At 43.3% G+C, this 15,898-nt stretch overlaps 1 protein-coding gene across 1 annotated transcript in view; it reads right to left on the bottom strand.

Annotated features, from left to right (window-relative positions):
- The window catches only part of LOC118366065 (cilia- and flagella-associated protein 54), a 64,120-nt gene that overhangs the window by 21,673 nt on the left and 26,549 nt on the right, over positions 1-15,898 (bottom strand). The window contains exons 16-25 of the mRNA XM_052491605.1: positions 5,056-5,221; positions 4,695-4,790; positions 4,352-4,473; positions 3,841-4,032; positions 3,373-3,465; positions 1,794-1,979; positions 1,422-1,546; positions 1,118-1,265; positions 701-856; positions 327-449 (exon numbers count right to left, since the gene is read on the bottom strand). Coding sequence (XP_052347565.1) covers positions 327-449; positions 701-856; positions 1,118-1,265; positions 1,422-1,546; positions 1,794-1,979; positions 3,373-3,465; positions 3,841-4,032; positions 4,352-4,473; positions 4,695-4,790; positions 5,056-5,221 — 1,407 coding nt within the window. The remainder of the gene's footprint in view (positions 1-326; positions 450-700; positions 857-1,117; positions 1,266-1,421; positions 1,547-1,793; positions 1,980-3,372; positions 3,466-3,840; positions 4,033-4,351; positions 4,474-4,694; positions 4,791-5,055; positions 5,222-15,898) is intronic.

Here is a 15,898-nt window from a genome sequence, read left to right on the forward strand (position 1 = left end):
TTACCAGTTTGCCAACAGTGCTTCATAGGCCTACATTAATAGGCTACACCAACAAAATAATATGGTGACTTTGAGAGAACTTTGAGTTTATTAAATTGCAACAAATACAACAAGAACTTTAGATTAATGTGTTAATTTCTCCATTTAGAGTGGTATAATCATTTCAGTTTCAGTTTTATTCACTGGTAATATATGCTTTTAAATAGCACCTTCGGTTTGAACGGGAATACCGGTATGCCCGGTAATTTCTTGGCTTTTCTCGGGAAGGAAAATTTGTAGATTCTCTGGAAAATATGATACTCCGACACACACAAACACATGATTACCTTGGCAACATAATATGTTATACAGGCTATCATGTGCAGGAGAGACTCTGAGGTGGTGGCTGAGCGTTTTTGTTTGACAACTCCTGAGATCTCTGTCAGCACCGCCAGGCACTTCATCAGCACCTGGAAGAGACATACATACTGTTTACACCCACATTTACAAGATCAGCACAGCAATGTGATAATCATAATAGTAAAGCAATCATTTACAAACAATAAGCAACATTTTTCCAAAAACAATTAAAAAGCATGCTAAATGGAGAATCTACATCGAAGGTGCTTAGACATACACCAATAGGCTTAATCTGGGTCCAGGAAACAGTCATTCAGAGCCAAGAGTCAATCAGGAGCTCAGTAGGTTTATTGTACCTTACCTGTACAACAGTCTCTGCTGGGATTTGGTGAAACATGAGCGGGGCCAGCAGGCCATAACACCCCACCACAGCCTGCAGGGCAGCGCTGCTGTCATTCAGCCAGAGAGCCAGGTCTATGGCCACCAGCATCCGCTCACACTCTGCCAACCTGGCCTCCTGAAGGGGTTAAAAGTAAACACAGCTGCCATCATATCACCCTCTCTAACATCTCTCACTGTCATGCTTGGTTCTCTCTCAGAGTCACATATATTACATTCTGAAAAATCCAAATTCCACATGTGACTCCTACGCAGGAACTTTCCCTTTTTCTTATGACGCACCAAGTAAAATAAACAAATGTCCTTACCCAGAGCCCAGTTTACAGCCATGACCATAACGGAGCCATCCATTTAGGAAACAGTGCCTTAGTGTACTTACCTGTCCCCAAATGAGTGGTCCCCCGTCACTGAGGGTGTCACAGAACAGCGCACCCTCCTGGATGTGGATCTCAGTCTGCATCAGGATGGAGGAGAGGAAGAGGTGGAGGAGGAGAGGAGAGGAGCGCTGCAGAGTCTCCAAACGTAGCCTGCAGAGGAGGAGGGAGAGAGGGGGGGGGTGAGAAAACGAGAGGTAAATCGGGTGAAAGAGGGGATAGATTAACAAGAGCCATGACAGAAAGGAATGTGAGGGAATAAGTATCTCAAACAAACACATATCCTCAGTCAGAGTGTGTTGTCCTCACTTGGTCTGAGCTAGCCCCTCTAAAGTGGCCCCTGGCTCTTGAAGACCTTTAGGCTGGTTGAAGTGGCTCCACAGTTCACTGCAGGCTCTCTTGGCTAGAGCGTGTTGCCCTGTCTGGTACGCTGCCTGCATGGGACACAACACAGACAGGGAGAGAGGGTCCTACAGTCACCAGATTATACATAGAGGAACCCACACACACTAAATAAATCGGTGACCTTATATATGGCCGAATCCTAACGTGAGATGCGTGTGTATCTATAACCCAAACTTTCTAACTAGTCTTTGATTGACAAACACAGCTACAGGATTTGAATATCATGTTACATGATAAGTCTTTGAGGTGTGAGTGTTAGGATTCCTTTCTCAGTACCTGTGCCAGGTGTGCCCAGGTGGTGAGCAGTGGCAGAGGCAAGGAGGCTAGCAGAGGCCTGGTTGTCTCTCCAATGGCATTGCCCACCAGTTTACCCCCGGCGTTGTAGGCTGCTACAGCAAACACATACTTCTGGTTCGGCTCCAAGCAGTCAACTCGTAGCAGTCGCTCCCCTGATGCAGGAACCTGGGCAGAAACACAGGGACAGAGAGTTTATGAAAAATCTAGCCATTGAAATTGAATAAAAATCTATTCAATCTATTTCTATGAATCTAGCTAGGCCAACCATGAGTACAGATGTCTTGGGAATAATTAGTGGTGGCCAATTTTCCCTCTAAGCTGCACATGGGCGCGCAGCTCCCCTTGGACTGCTGCACAGAAGAAATATCAGCCTACGCAGAGAAGCACCAGAATGAACATCACTCAACTTTCTAAAGTTTTCCCTTTAGTTAACACTATCAACGTTTCCCGTTACTGTGGGAATTGTGCTCGAACCAACGCAATATTAGCCACTTTCAAAGTAATATATCGAAGTAAAATGAACTATGCAAGATTTAGTATTCTAAACTCACCGTGCGAGAGATTTTCATGTAGGCAGAGCACATTGGAGTAGGATTCTATTTGGAGTAGGATTCTATTGCATTGACAGGCACGACTCAGGCCTTAATCTACACAGACCGGTGGGCCATAATATGCAAATAGTCATTGCCATATATGGATCTGCCATTCACTTTGAACTGGACTGTGTTTACAGCATGAGCAGTCGTGAGTAGAAGTGATTGTTTTGAGATCAAAGTGAGAGCTGCATGTAGCCACCTGTGCACATTTGTTCATATTCTTTGCTAGTTAGTGAGTTATTAGCCCAGTTATAGCTCATTTCTAGCCAACAATGGGGGAGTGGTTGCTTCCTATAAGACATCTTTGAAAAGCAAGTCAGGTGAAGAGTTTTTTTTATGTCTTAAAGGGGAAGTGTTGTATTTTGAGACGGCTATGTAGCCAATAGGCAGATTGCAGCATAATTTGTCTGACTTTCTGTAATAATAGGAATAATAATTCATTACATTTTGTAAGGTGGTTTCTTTCATCAAACAACAAAACATTTTCAGTCACCTCTTTGTCTGAAGGACAAGTGGATAAACAGGTTAATGTCAAGTCCTGCATGTTTTTGTTTTTTTCAAAAGTCTCATGTAATGTAGGCCTACATTGAACACTACACATGTGCTGCTACTGTAGCATTGTTTCTGATGGTAGGCCACTCTGGTAGGCCAACATTATGATCAAATAGCCACAGTAGGCTACTTGGCCACTTTTAAAAACACCCTTTAAAGCGGGTACAGCCTCAGTGTTCACAGTAAACATGCGGCAAGAATTTTTACAACGTTCAAGTTTGCACTCAGCAGACCTGAAATTTGGCCAGTGCTGAAAACAAATTGAGGAAACATTGGTGGGGCTGCATTGAAAAGCAACAGAACTGTAATACATACCCATGGCCATATAACATGTGTACCTGAAGAGGGCAGCAGACAAGGTGAGAACTTGCTGTGGTAGGTGCAAGTAGACATTATGTAGAGTAACTTACCTCGTCTCCAGTGCCCACCAGGTTGCTGTCTCCTAGTCTGACTTTCAGGTTGATTCCCTCAGCCTCACGTCCATAGATATGGTACCAGCACACCTGCACCACACAGTGGAGAGACAACATGCTACTGTCTATATAATATGATACTATCCTTATAATATATAATACTATCCTTACAGTAAAACACTATCATATGAATCCCTAAATAGCACCCACAAAGACATACAGTATGTCATTCTTCCCAGATACAGTATGAGTAAAATAGCACCCACAAAGACATACAGTATGTAATTCCTCCCAGATACAGTATGAGAGTAGCATGAGAACATTACTGCCCCTACTTCAGACTGTACTTAGAGTGACAGTTGCTCTGGATATGATCCCAATCATAATGATCACCATCCTCATACTGTAAGCTACACACTGACTGATCCAGACAGGAGTGTCTGCTTAGTGTAGACATCCTATCACCTGTTCCTCCAGGGCATAGGGTGCAGGGGTGAAGGTCATGGAGTGGTAGGTACGGGACAGGAGGATAGGGGAAGGAGGAGGTCTAGTGTTTCGCTCCTCCTCTCCTCCTCTCTCCTTCCTCTCTGACGGACCAGAGGAGCTGAACAGCTTCCTCTCCTCCACCTCTGCCTTCTCTATCAAGACAACAGCCTCCTGTGACCAACACAGGGAGGATACAAGGAATGGGTGAAAACCTCAATGGTGGGCAAACCTCAAGTATGGCAAGCAGAACTAGCTATTTATTGTGTATACCAACTAAAGGCATTAGTCATTCTCTTGTAATGTACATATCAACGTGACGGACAAGCGAAGCATTTTTATAGAATGGCATTTGTGATATAATGTGTCTCCAATCATAATGTGTCATATCGACAGTAAGACTAGCTGTTGCCATTGGCATCGGCTAATGGGGATCCTAATAAATCAAATCAAAATCAACATGATATTCAATTGACATTTTCAGTGTCTTTACCTCTAGCAGTCTCTTGGTGGCGCTGCTGTTCTGATCCTTCCTGTGGGACAGCAGAGCCTTCTGGACCAGGAACAGAGCTATGGAGATCGTATTCTTTCTGATCCGCTCCAGAAGCACCGACTCTGTAAACAGAGGTTTTAGGGACCACACAATCATTATCACAATAATTGGCAATAGCTTCTGTTTATAACTAATGCATTACCTAAATACTGATTCATGAAGTAATCAAACTTAAGCACAATATCAGCTTGAAATACACAATTGCTTGTGTCAAAGCTGAGAACCTGATGCAGCCATGTAAAGTATGGAGTGCAGGGCCATGGTTAAGGGCTCTCAGTCTCACCTCCTCTGGCTCTGTTAGCCATGGTCTCAGGTATGTCCACACCACCAGGGGGCCTCATAGATCTCCTACTGTCACCAGCATGCTGCTGCAGCTCAGCTAAGGGAAGGGACACAACACAGCACAGCATACAGAGTGGATGGGTCGAGGGGAAGTGAGGATGGCAGATTTGAGATGATGAGCACGACAATAACTCTTAAGAAGAGGGGGACACAGGTTTGGTTTTGTGTATGTTTCAATGAGGATGAAATAGAGGATGTCTTGGAAAAGCAGGAAATCCTGAATAATCTGGTGGGAAAAAAAATCACAGAAAAGCATTCTGGGATGGTGGAGGACTATCTGTCTGGAGGCCTTGCTGACATACCTGGGCAGGTGTTGAGCAGCTTGAGGGAGACTCTGTGTTGGACAGACAGCAGTTCCAGATGCAGGTCCATGGGGACCAGAGAGAGAGAGAGAGACAGGGAGGGACTCTTCACCCTCTCTCCCTCTCCTCCTTCTGCAGGGGAATGCATGGCCGGCCCAGCAAACTTCTGTAAATAGAGAATGATGTGTGGTGACAGACCTGGGCCAAAATAGCTGTCATCTCGGAGGTGGTTGTGTAGAGTCTTGCACAATGCAAAGCACCTAGTGAAAAGCACTAGTCTAGCAATGCAATAATACAATATCATCCTTACTATCAGTTAGTAGTCTACCCACAGTGGTGAAGACGTGCTTGAGTGATTACATTTATAACATATATTTTACCAAGACAAATATGATTATTCATGTTCTAATTGTTCAGGGTTTTTTCTCTAACATTTCATTAACAGTATATCAAAAAAGTTGGATTTCGTAACCCAATACATCCGATAATAAGCACCAAGTTCTGTTGACAGAGCGGTGGGTGCATCTTGCTCGCCTCAACTTTTGAGGATTTTACATGTTGTGGTGGTCGTCTTCATAGCTGTTTCCGATGGTTTCAAAAAGGTAAATTAGCATGACACAAGCTGAATTAAACATAAAAGGCTTTGAAAAAAAAAAGCTTGGGGTAAGCTCAGTGCTCATTTGACATTTTACATTGATAAGCTTGTTTTTGTGAGAAATCTTTGAAAAATAACAGGAATTTCAGATGAATAAGAAGCGCATACACTGAGTATACCACATATTAGGAAAATATTCCTAATATAAATCAAATCAAATCAACTTTTATTTGTTACTAACACATGGTTAGCAGATGTTAATGCGAGTGTAGCGAAATGCTTGTGCTTCTAGTTCCGACAATGCAGTAATAACCAACAAGTAATCTAACTAACAATTCCAAAACTACTGTCTTTTATACACAGTGTAAGGGGATAAAGAATATGTACATAAAGATATATGAATGAGTGATGGTACAGAGCAGCATAGGCAAGATACAGTAGATGGTATCGAGTACAGTATATACATATGAGATGAGTATGTAAACAAAGTGGCATAGTTAGTGGCTAGTGATACATGTATTACATAAGGATGCAGTCGATGATATAGAGTACAGTATATACGTATGCATATGAGATGAATAATGTAGGGTATGTAACATTATATTAGGTAGCATTGTTTAAAGTGGCTAGTGATATATTTTACATTTCCCATCAATTCCCATTATTAAAGTGGCTGGAGTTGAGTCAGTGTCAGTGTGTTGGCAGCAGCCACTCAATGTTAGTGGTGGCTGTTTAACAGTCTGATGGCCTTGAGATAGAAGCTGTTTTTCAGTCTCTCGGTCCCAGCTTTGATGCATCTGTACTGACCTCGCCTTCTGGATGATAGCGGGGTGAACAGGCAGTGGCTCGGGTGGTTGTTGTCCTTGATGATCTTTATGGCCTTCCTGTGACATCGGGTGGTGTACGTGTCCTGGAGGGCAGGTAGTTTGCCCCCGGTGATGCGTTGTGCAGACCTCACTACCCTCTGTAGAGCCTTACGGTTGTGGGCGGAGCAGTTGCCGTACCAGGCGGTGATACAGCCCGCCAGGATGCTCTCGATTGTGCATCTGTAGAAGTTTGTGAGTGCTTTTGGTGACAAGCCGAATTTCTTCAGCCTCCTGAGGTTGAAGAGGCGCTGCTGCGCCTTCTTCACGATGCTGTCTGTGTGAGTGGACCAATTCAGTTTGTCTGTGATGTGGATGCCGAGGAACTTAAAACTTACTACCCTCTCCACTACTGTTCCATCGATGTGGATAGGGGGGTGTTCCCTCTGCTGTTTCCTGAAGTCCACAATCATCTCCTTAGTTTTGTTGACGTTGAGTGTGAGGTTATTTTCCTGACACCACACTCCGAGGGCCCTCACCTCCTCCCTGTAGGCCGTCTCGTCGTTGTTGGTAATCAAGCCTACCACTGTTGTGTCGTCCGCAAACTTGATGATTGAGTTGGAGGCGTGTGTGGCCACGCAGTCGTGGGTGAACAGGGAGTACAGGAGAGGGCTCAGAACGCACCCTTGTGGGGCCCCAGTGTTGAGGATCAGTGGGGTGGAGATGTTGTTGCCTACCCTCACCACCTGGGGGCGGCCCGTCAGGAAGTCCAGTACCCAGTTGCACAGGGCGGGGTCGAGACCCAGGGTCTCGAGCTTGATGACGAGCTTGGAGGGTACTATGGTGTTGAATGCCGAGCTGTAGTCGATGAACAGCATTCTCACATAGGTATTCCTCTTGTCCAGATGGGTTAGGGCAGTGTGCAGTGTGGTTGAGATTGCATCGTCTGTGGACCTATTTGGGCGGTAAGCAAATTGAAGTGGGTCTAGGGTGTCAGGTAGGGTGGAGGTGATATGGTCCTTGACTAGTCTCTCAAAGCACTTCATGATGACGGAAGTGAGTGCTACGGGGCGGTAGTCGTTTAGCTCAGTTACCTTAGCTTTCTTGGGAACAGGAACAATGGTGGCCCTCTTGAAGCATGTGGGAACAGCAGACTGGTATAGGGATTGATTGAATATGTCCGTAAACACACCGGCCAGCTGGTCTGCGCATGCTCTGAGGGCGCAGCTGGGGATGCCGTCTGGGCCTGCAGCCTTGCGAGGGTTAACACGTTTAAATGTTTTACTCACCTCGGCTGCAGTGAAGGAGAGTCTGCATGTTTTCGTTGCAGGCTGTGTCAGTGGCACTGTATTGTCCTCAAAGCGGGCAAAAAAGTCATTTAGTCTGCCTGGGAGCAAGACATCCTGATCCGTGACTGGGCTGGTTTTCTTCTTGTAGTCCGTGATTGACTGTAGACCCTGCCACATACCTCTTGTGTCTGAGCCGTTGAATTGAGATTCTACTTTGTCTCTATACTGACGCTTAGCTTGTTTGATAGCCTTGTGGAGGGAATAGCTGCACTGTTTGTATTCGGTCATGTTACCAGTCACCTTGCCCTGATTAAAAGCAGTGGTTTGCGCTTTCAGTTTCACGCGAATGTTTTAATCGTTGCAATGGGAACGACATCGTCAACGCACGTTCTCATGAACTCGCACACCGAATCAGCGTATTCATCAATGTTGTTATCTGACGCAATACGAAACATATCCCAGTCCATGTGATGGAAGCCGTCTTGGAGTGTGGAATCAGCTTGGTCGGACCAGCGTTGGACAGACCTCAGCGTGGGAGCTACTTGTTTTAGTTTCTGTCTGTAGGCAGGGATCAACAAAATGGAGTCGTGGTCAGCTTTTCCGAAAGGAGGGCGGGGCAGGGCCTTATATGCGGCGCGGAAGTTAGAGTAACAATGATCCAAGGTTTTTCCAGCCCTGGTTGCGCAATCGATATGCTGATACAATTTAGGGAGTCTTGTTTTCAGATTAGCCTTGTTAAAATCCCCAGCTACAATGAATGCAGCCTCAGGATGTGTGGATTCCAGTTTGCAAAGAGTCAAATAAAGATCGTTCAGAGCCATCGATGTGTCTGCTTGGGGGGGAATATATACGGCTGTGATTATAATCGAAGAGAATTCTCTTGGTAGATAATGCGGTCGACATTTGATTGTGAGGAATTCTAAATCAGGTGAACAGAAGGATTTGAGTTCCTGTATGTTTCTTTGATCACACCACGTCTCGTTAGCCATAAGGCATACGCCCCCGCCCCTCTTCTTACCAGAAAGATGTTTGTTTCTGTCGGTGCGATGCGTGGAGAAACCCGCTGGCTGCACCGCCTCCGATAGCGTCTCTCCAGTGAGCCAAGTTTCCGTGAAGCAAAGAACGTTACAGTCTCTGATGTCCCTCTGGAATGCTACCCTTGCTCGGATTTCATCAACCTTGTTGTCAAGAGACTGGACATTGGCGAGAAGAATGCTAGGGAGTGGTGCACGATGTGCCCGTCTCCGGAGTCTGACCAGAAGACCGCCTCGTTTCCCTCTTTTACGGAGTTGTTTTTTGGGGGGGTCGCCGACTGGGATCCATTCCGTTGTCCTGGTTGAAAGGCAGAACACAGGATCCGCGTCGCGAAAATCATATGCTTGGTCGTACTGATGGTGAGTTGACGCTGATCTTATATTCAGTAGTTCTTCTCGACTGTATGTAATGAAACCTAAGATGACCTGGGGTACTAATGTAAGAAATAACATGTAAAAAAAACTAAAAACTGCATAGTTTCCTAGGAACGCGAAGCGAGGCGGCCATCTCTGTCGGCGCCGGAAAGAGTTGCGACCTCCCATTTCCCTGTACTGCCCTCAGAACAGCCTCAATTCGTCGGGGAATGGACTCTACAAGGAGTCGAAAGCATTCCACAGAGATGCTGGCTCAAGTCGACTCCAATGCTTCCCATAGTTTTGTCAAGTTGGCTGGATGTGCTTTGGGTGGTGGACTATTCTTAATGCACACAGGAGACTGTTAAGCGTGAAAAAACCCAACAGCGTTGCAGTTCTTGACACAAACCAGTGCGCCTGGCACCTACTACCATACCCCGTTCAAAGGGCACTTACTGTAAATCTTTTGTCTTGCCCATTCACCCTCTGAATGGCATATACAATCCATGTCACAATGGTCGATGCTTAAAAATCCTTCTTTAACCTGTCTCCTACCCTTCATCTATACTGATTGAAGTGGATTTAACAAGTGAGATCAATAATGGATCATAGCTTTCACCTGGTGAGTCTTTGTCATGGAAAGAGCAGGTGTCTTTAATGTTTGGTTTTACTAAAATGTTTACTAAAATGTGAAAATACTACAGTTCATGTCTGAAAATCGATATCTATCTTACTTCTATATTGTTTTATGTCCTGCGGACTCGAGAAGAAAGATGACGAGTTCAATGGGAAAGTGAGCCTGTCAGGGAGCCTTCATTCTCGCACACAACCCAGCCTAGCTGACGTCAAAGCTGTTCCATCTTCCTTATTTTTGACCACTTTTTTTCTCTGGCCTCCATTGATTTAGTCACCCTAATTTTGGCCATCCTACAAGGGTAAAACAACAAAAAAAAAACTTTTAAACAGATTATGATAGAGACATGAGATTGGGACCATTGGTTTTCTTAGAGGATTATCTACACAATTAACATATTATTTTACCCATTGGTCAAAAAAATTGCTTTTGATTGGACACCCTACAGGTAGGTAGGAATATGGTATTTTTAGTGCTTCACACTTCAAGGTTCTTCAAGGGTTCTTGTTAAGGGTGATGGGTCTATGTAGAACCCTAATGACTCAAAGAACCCTTTAAGCGCTTAAATTGTTCTTTGCAGTTCAGAAAATGGTTCTTTACTCTTTTAGTGATTAACATGTGGTGGCTCATTAGAATATTTTGGGGCGTGTTTTTGTATGTACAACCATGAGTGAGACGGTCATTCCAGTTTATCTGTTCTGTTGTGTTATGCCACAACATGCTAACTATGCACGCAGACAGTTATGGGGTCTGATTACAGACTAAAAGAAGAGAATTATTCCAATTAAGAAATGTTATTTAAATCCTTTATTGTTCAGTCACCATTTTCACTATTAAAGTAGGTTAAATGAAATACAGTGGCTTGCGAAAGTATTCACCCCCCTTGGCATTTTTCCTATTTGTTGCCTTATAACCTGGAATTAAAATAGATTTTGGGGGGGTTGTATCATGTCATTTACACAACATGCCTACCACTTTGAATGTGCTAAATATTTTTTTATTTTGAAACAAACAAGAAATAAGACAAAAAAAACAGAAAAGGTTAGCGTAAATAACTATTCACACCCCCAAAAGTCAAAACTTTGTAGGGCCACCTTTTGCAGCAATTACAGCTGCACGTCTCTTGGGGAATGTCTCTATAAGCTTGGCACATCTAACCACTGGGATTTTTGCCCATTCTTCAAGGCAAAACTGCTGTTTGGATGAGTTGGATGGGTTCCGCTGGTGTACAGCAATCAATAAGTCATACCACAGATTTTCAATTGGATTCAGGTCTGGACTTTGACTAGGCCATTCCAAGACATTTAAAAGTTTCCCCTTGCACCACCCAGGTGTTGCTTTAGCAGTATGCTTAGGGTCATTGTCCTGCTGGAAGGTGAACCTTCGTCCCCGTCTCAAATCTCTGGAAGACTGAAACAGGTTTCCCTCAAGAATTTCCGTGTATTTAGCGCCATCCATCATTCCTTCAATTCTGACCAGTTTCCCAGTCCCTGCCGATGAAAAACATCCCCACAGCATGATGTTGCCACCACCATGCTTCATTGTGATGAGAGGTGTTGGGTTTGCAACAGACATAGGGTTTTCCTTGATCGCCAAAAAACTCTATTTTAGTCTCATCTGACCAGGGTAACTTCTTCCATAGGTTTGGGGAGTCTCCCACATGCCTTTTGGCGAACACCAAAAGTGTTTGCTTATTTTTTTCTGGCCACTCTTCCGTAAAGCCCAGCTCTGTGGAGTGTACGGCTTAAAGTGGTACTATGGACAGATACTGCAATCTTCGCTGTGGAGCTTTGCAGCTCCTTAAGGGTTATCTTTGGTATCTTTGTTTCCTCTCTGATTAATGCCCTCCTTGCCTGGTCTGTGAGTTTTGGTGGGCGGCCCTCTCTTGGCACATTTGTTGTAGTGCCATATTCTTTCCATTTTGTAATAATGGATTTAATGGAGCTACGTGGGTTGTTCAAAGTTTCTGATATTTATTTATAAACCAACCCTGATCGGTACTTCTCCACAACATTGTCCCTGACCTGTTTGGAGAGCTCCTTGGTCTTCATGGTGCCGCTTGCTTGGTGGTGCCCCTTGCTTAGAGGTGTTGCAGACTCTGGGGCCTTTCAAAACAGGTGTATACTGAGATCATGTGACACTTAGATTGCACACAGGTGGACTTTATTTAACAAATTATGTGACTTCTGAAGGTAATTGGTCACACCATATCTTATTTAGGGGCTTCATAAAAAAGGAGGTGAATACATATGTACACATCACTTTTATTATTTTCTTTTTTAGAATTGATTGAAATAAGTTTGTTTTTTCATTTCACTTCAGCAATTTAGACTATTTTGTTACTTGGACTATTAAGTCCAAATAAAAATATATTTAAATTACAGGTTGAAATGCAACAAAATAGGAAAAATGCCAAGGGGGATGAATACTTTTGCAAGGCACTGTATAGAGGAACATACTTTAACATTTGGACACAAAACAATATGGCTAACCATATGAAGAAAACAAAATGAAGAAACCTGTACGGTTCTTCAAAGGGTTTCTTTGTAAAAACTTTGAGAATGGCTCTTTATTAGAACCTTACGAAATGGTTCATCATAGCACCATAAAGATTCCATATACTGTAGAACCTTTTGAGCAGGGTTCTTTATACAACCTTTAAAAAAGGATTATATAGGTTGTAATAATCTGATATTCGGTATTTCACCTGAGTGTCTATTCGATTAAAATGTGGTAAAAATATATACACAGTTCCAGTCAAAAGGTTGACACACCTACTCATTCAAGGGTTTTTCTTTATTTTTACTATTTTCTACATTGTATAATAATAGTGAATATATCAAATCTTTGAAATAACACATATGGAATCATTTAGCAACCAAAAAAGTGTTCCTCTTGGCATTCTCTGAACCACCTTCTCTCAACCACCTGGAATGCATTTCAATTAACAAGTGTGCCTTGTTAAAACTTCATTTGAATTTCTGTCCGCCTTAATGCGTTTGAGCCAATTAGTTGTGTTGTGACAAGGTAGGAGAGGTATACAGAAGATAGTCCTATTTGGTAAAAGACCAAGTCCGTATTATGGCAAGAACAGCTCATATAAGTAAAGAGAAACGACAGTCCATCATTTCTTTAAGACATGAAGGTCAGTCAATACGGAAAATGTAAAGAACTTTGAAAATGTATTCGAGTGCAGTCGCAAAAACCATCAAGAACTATGATGAGACTGGCTCTCATGAGGACCGCCACAGCAAAGGAAGACTCAGAGTTAACTCTGCTGCAAAGGAAAAAGTTCATTAGCGTCTTTGTGAGACGCAGAGGTGAACAGATGGTCTCCGCATGTGTGGTTACCACCGTGAAGCATGGAGGAGTTGGTGTGGGGGTGCTTTGCTGGTGACACTGTCTGTGATTTTAGAATTGATTTCGAATGCTTAACCAGCATGCCTACTACAACATTCTGCAACGATACGCCATTCCATCTGGTTTGCGCTTCGTGGGACTATCATTTGTTTTTCAACTGGACAATGACCTAACACACCTCCAGGCTGTGTAAGGGCTATTTGACCAAGAAGGAGAGTGATGGAGTGCTGCATCAGATGAGCTGGCCTCCACTATCTCCCGACCTCAACCCGATTGAGAGGGTTTGGGATGAGTTGGATTGGAGAGTGAAGGAAAAGCAGCCAACAAGTACTCAGCATATGTGACCCAATTCAGTAAGCTAGGAGTATGTCGCAAGTCACAACTTTACAGGAGAGCCGTTTGAACGTGAAAAATGTTTTTATCAAGGCAAAGGATGGCTATTTGAAGAATCGAAAATCGAAAATATATTTTGATTTGTTTAACACTTTTTTTGGTTACTATATGATTCCATGTGTTATTTAACATATATTTCATATTTTTTTGCAAATGCATTATATATTTAAGTATCAGATTTACATAACTATTCAGACCTTTTACTGAGCACTTTGTTGAAGCACCTTTGGCAGCGATTACAGACGAGTGTTCTTGGGTATGACGCTACAAGCTTGGCAGACAAGTATTTAAGAAGTTTCTCCCATTCCTCTCTGCAGATCCTCTCAAGCTCTGTAAGGTTGGATGGGGAGCGTCGCTGCACAGCTATTTTCAGGTCTCTCCAGAGATGTTAGAGGTTTTGCAATGATTCCTATATTGAAGATGTGAAAAATATTTGTTGGTCTGATGTAGAATATCCTGAAGCTGCACTTGAAATGTTAATGAAATTGCTTCTTCCGGTTACTGACAGGCATGCACCCATAAAGAAACGGACTGTTAAAACAACCAAATCCCCATGGATAGATGATGAATTGAAAACCTGTATGGCTGAGAGGGATGAGGGTAAGGGAAAGGAAAATACACTTGATATACACAAAAGTATGTGAACACCCCCTTCAAATTAGTGGATTTAGCTATTTCAGCCACACCTGTTGCTGACAGGTGTATAAAATCAAGTGAACAGTCATGCAATCTCCATAGGAAACCATTGGCAGTAGAATGGCCTTACTGAAGAGCTCAGTGACTTTCAACATGGCACTGTCATTTTTTAAATGTTATTTAACTAAGCAAGTCAGTTAAGAACAAATTCTTATTTACAATGACAGCCTACACCGGCCAAACCCAGACGACGCGGGGCCAATTGTGCGCCGCCCTATGGAACTCCCAATCACGGCCGGTTGTGATACAGCCTGGATACAAACCACCTATAGCACTGAGATGCAGTGCCTTAGACCACTGCGCCACTCTGGGATAGGATGCCACCTTTCCGACAAGTTATTTCGTCAAATTTCTGTCCCGCTAAAGCTTCCCTGGTCAACTGTAAGTGCTGTTATTGTGAAGTGGAAACGTCTAGGAGCAACAATGGCTCAGCTACGAAATGGTAGGCTGAAGCGCATAAAAATCCTCTGACCTAGGTTACAAAACAAACTGCTTTTGGAAGAAACGTCAGCATAAGAACTGTTCATCGGGAGCTAAATTACAGTGGCAAGAAAAAGTATGTGAACCCTTTGGAAATACCTGGATTTCTGCATAAATTGGTCGTAAAATTTGATCTGATCTTCATCTAGGTCACAAACAAACAAAAAAAGTATGTGAACCCTTGGAGTTAATAACGGGTCGATCCTCCATTGGCATCAATAACCTCAACCAAACATCTTCTGTAGTTGCGGATCAGACCTGCACGATTGTCAGGAGGAATTTTAGACCATACCTCTTTACAAAACTGTTCAGCAATATTTGTGAGATGTCTGGTGTGAACTGCTCTCGAGGTCATGCCACAGCATCTCAAATCAGGTTGAGGTCAGGACTCTGACTGGGCCACTCCAGATGGCGTATTTTCTTCTGTTGAAGCCATTCTGTTGTAGACTTACTTCTGTGTTTTGGGTCGTTGTCCTGTTGCATCACCTAAGTTCTGTTGAGCTTCAATTGGCGGACAGATAGCCTTACATTCTCCTGCAAAATGTCTTGATAAACTTGGGAATTCATTTTTCCGTGATAGCAAGCTGTCCAGCCCCTGAGGCAGCAAAGCAGTCCCAAAACATGATGCTCCCTTCAACATACTTTAGACGTGCAGCAATGTTTTTTTGGGACAGCAGTGGCTTCTTCTGTGGTGTCTGAGATCTCTTTTGTTCAATGCATGGTTCACATCAGGCAATGCTTCTTATGAATAGCAAACTCAAATGTTGTGTTTTTTACTGGGCAAGGCAGCTCCAATCTCGTTTCATTGATTGGACTCCAGGTTAGCTGACTCCTGACTCCATTTAGTCATTAGCCTAGGGGTTCACATACTTTTTCCAACCTACACTGAATTTTTTAATTATGTATTCAATATAGACAAGAAAAATACAATAATTTGTGTGTTATTAGTTTAAGCACACTATGTTTGTCTATTGGTGTGACTTAGATGAAGATCAGATCATATTTGATGACCAATTTATGCAGAAATCTCGATAATTTCAAAGGGTTCACATACTTTTTCTTGCCACTGAAAATAGGTTTCCACGGCCGAGCAGATGCACACAAACATACGATCACCATGCACAATGCCAAGCGTCGGCTGGAGTGGTGTAAAGCTCATCGCCATTGGACTCTGGAGCAGTGGAAACACATTCTCTGGAGTGATG

Source organism: Oncorhynchus keta, chromosome 33 (genome assembly GCF_023373465.1).
Source record: "Oncorhynchus keta strain PuntledgeMale-10-30-2019 chromosome 33, Oket_V2, whole genome shotgun sequence".
Classification (NCBI taxonomy): Eukaryota; Metazoa; Chordata; class Actinopteri; order Salmoniformes; family Salmonidae; genus Oncorhynchus; species Oncorhynchus keta.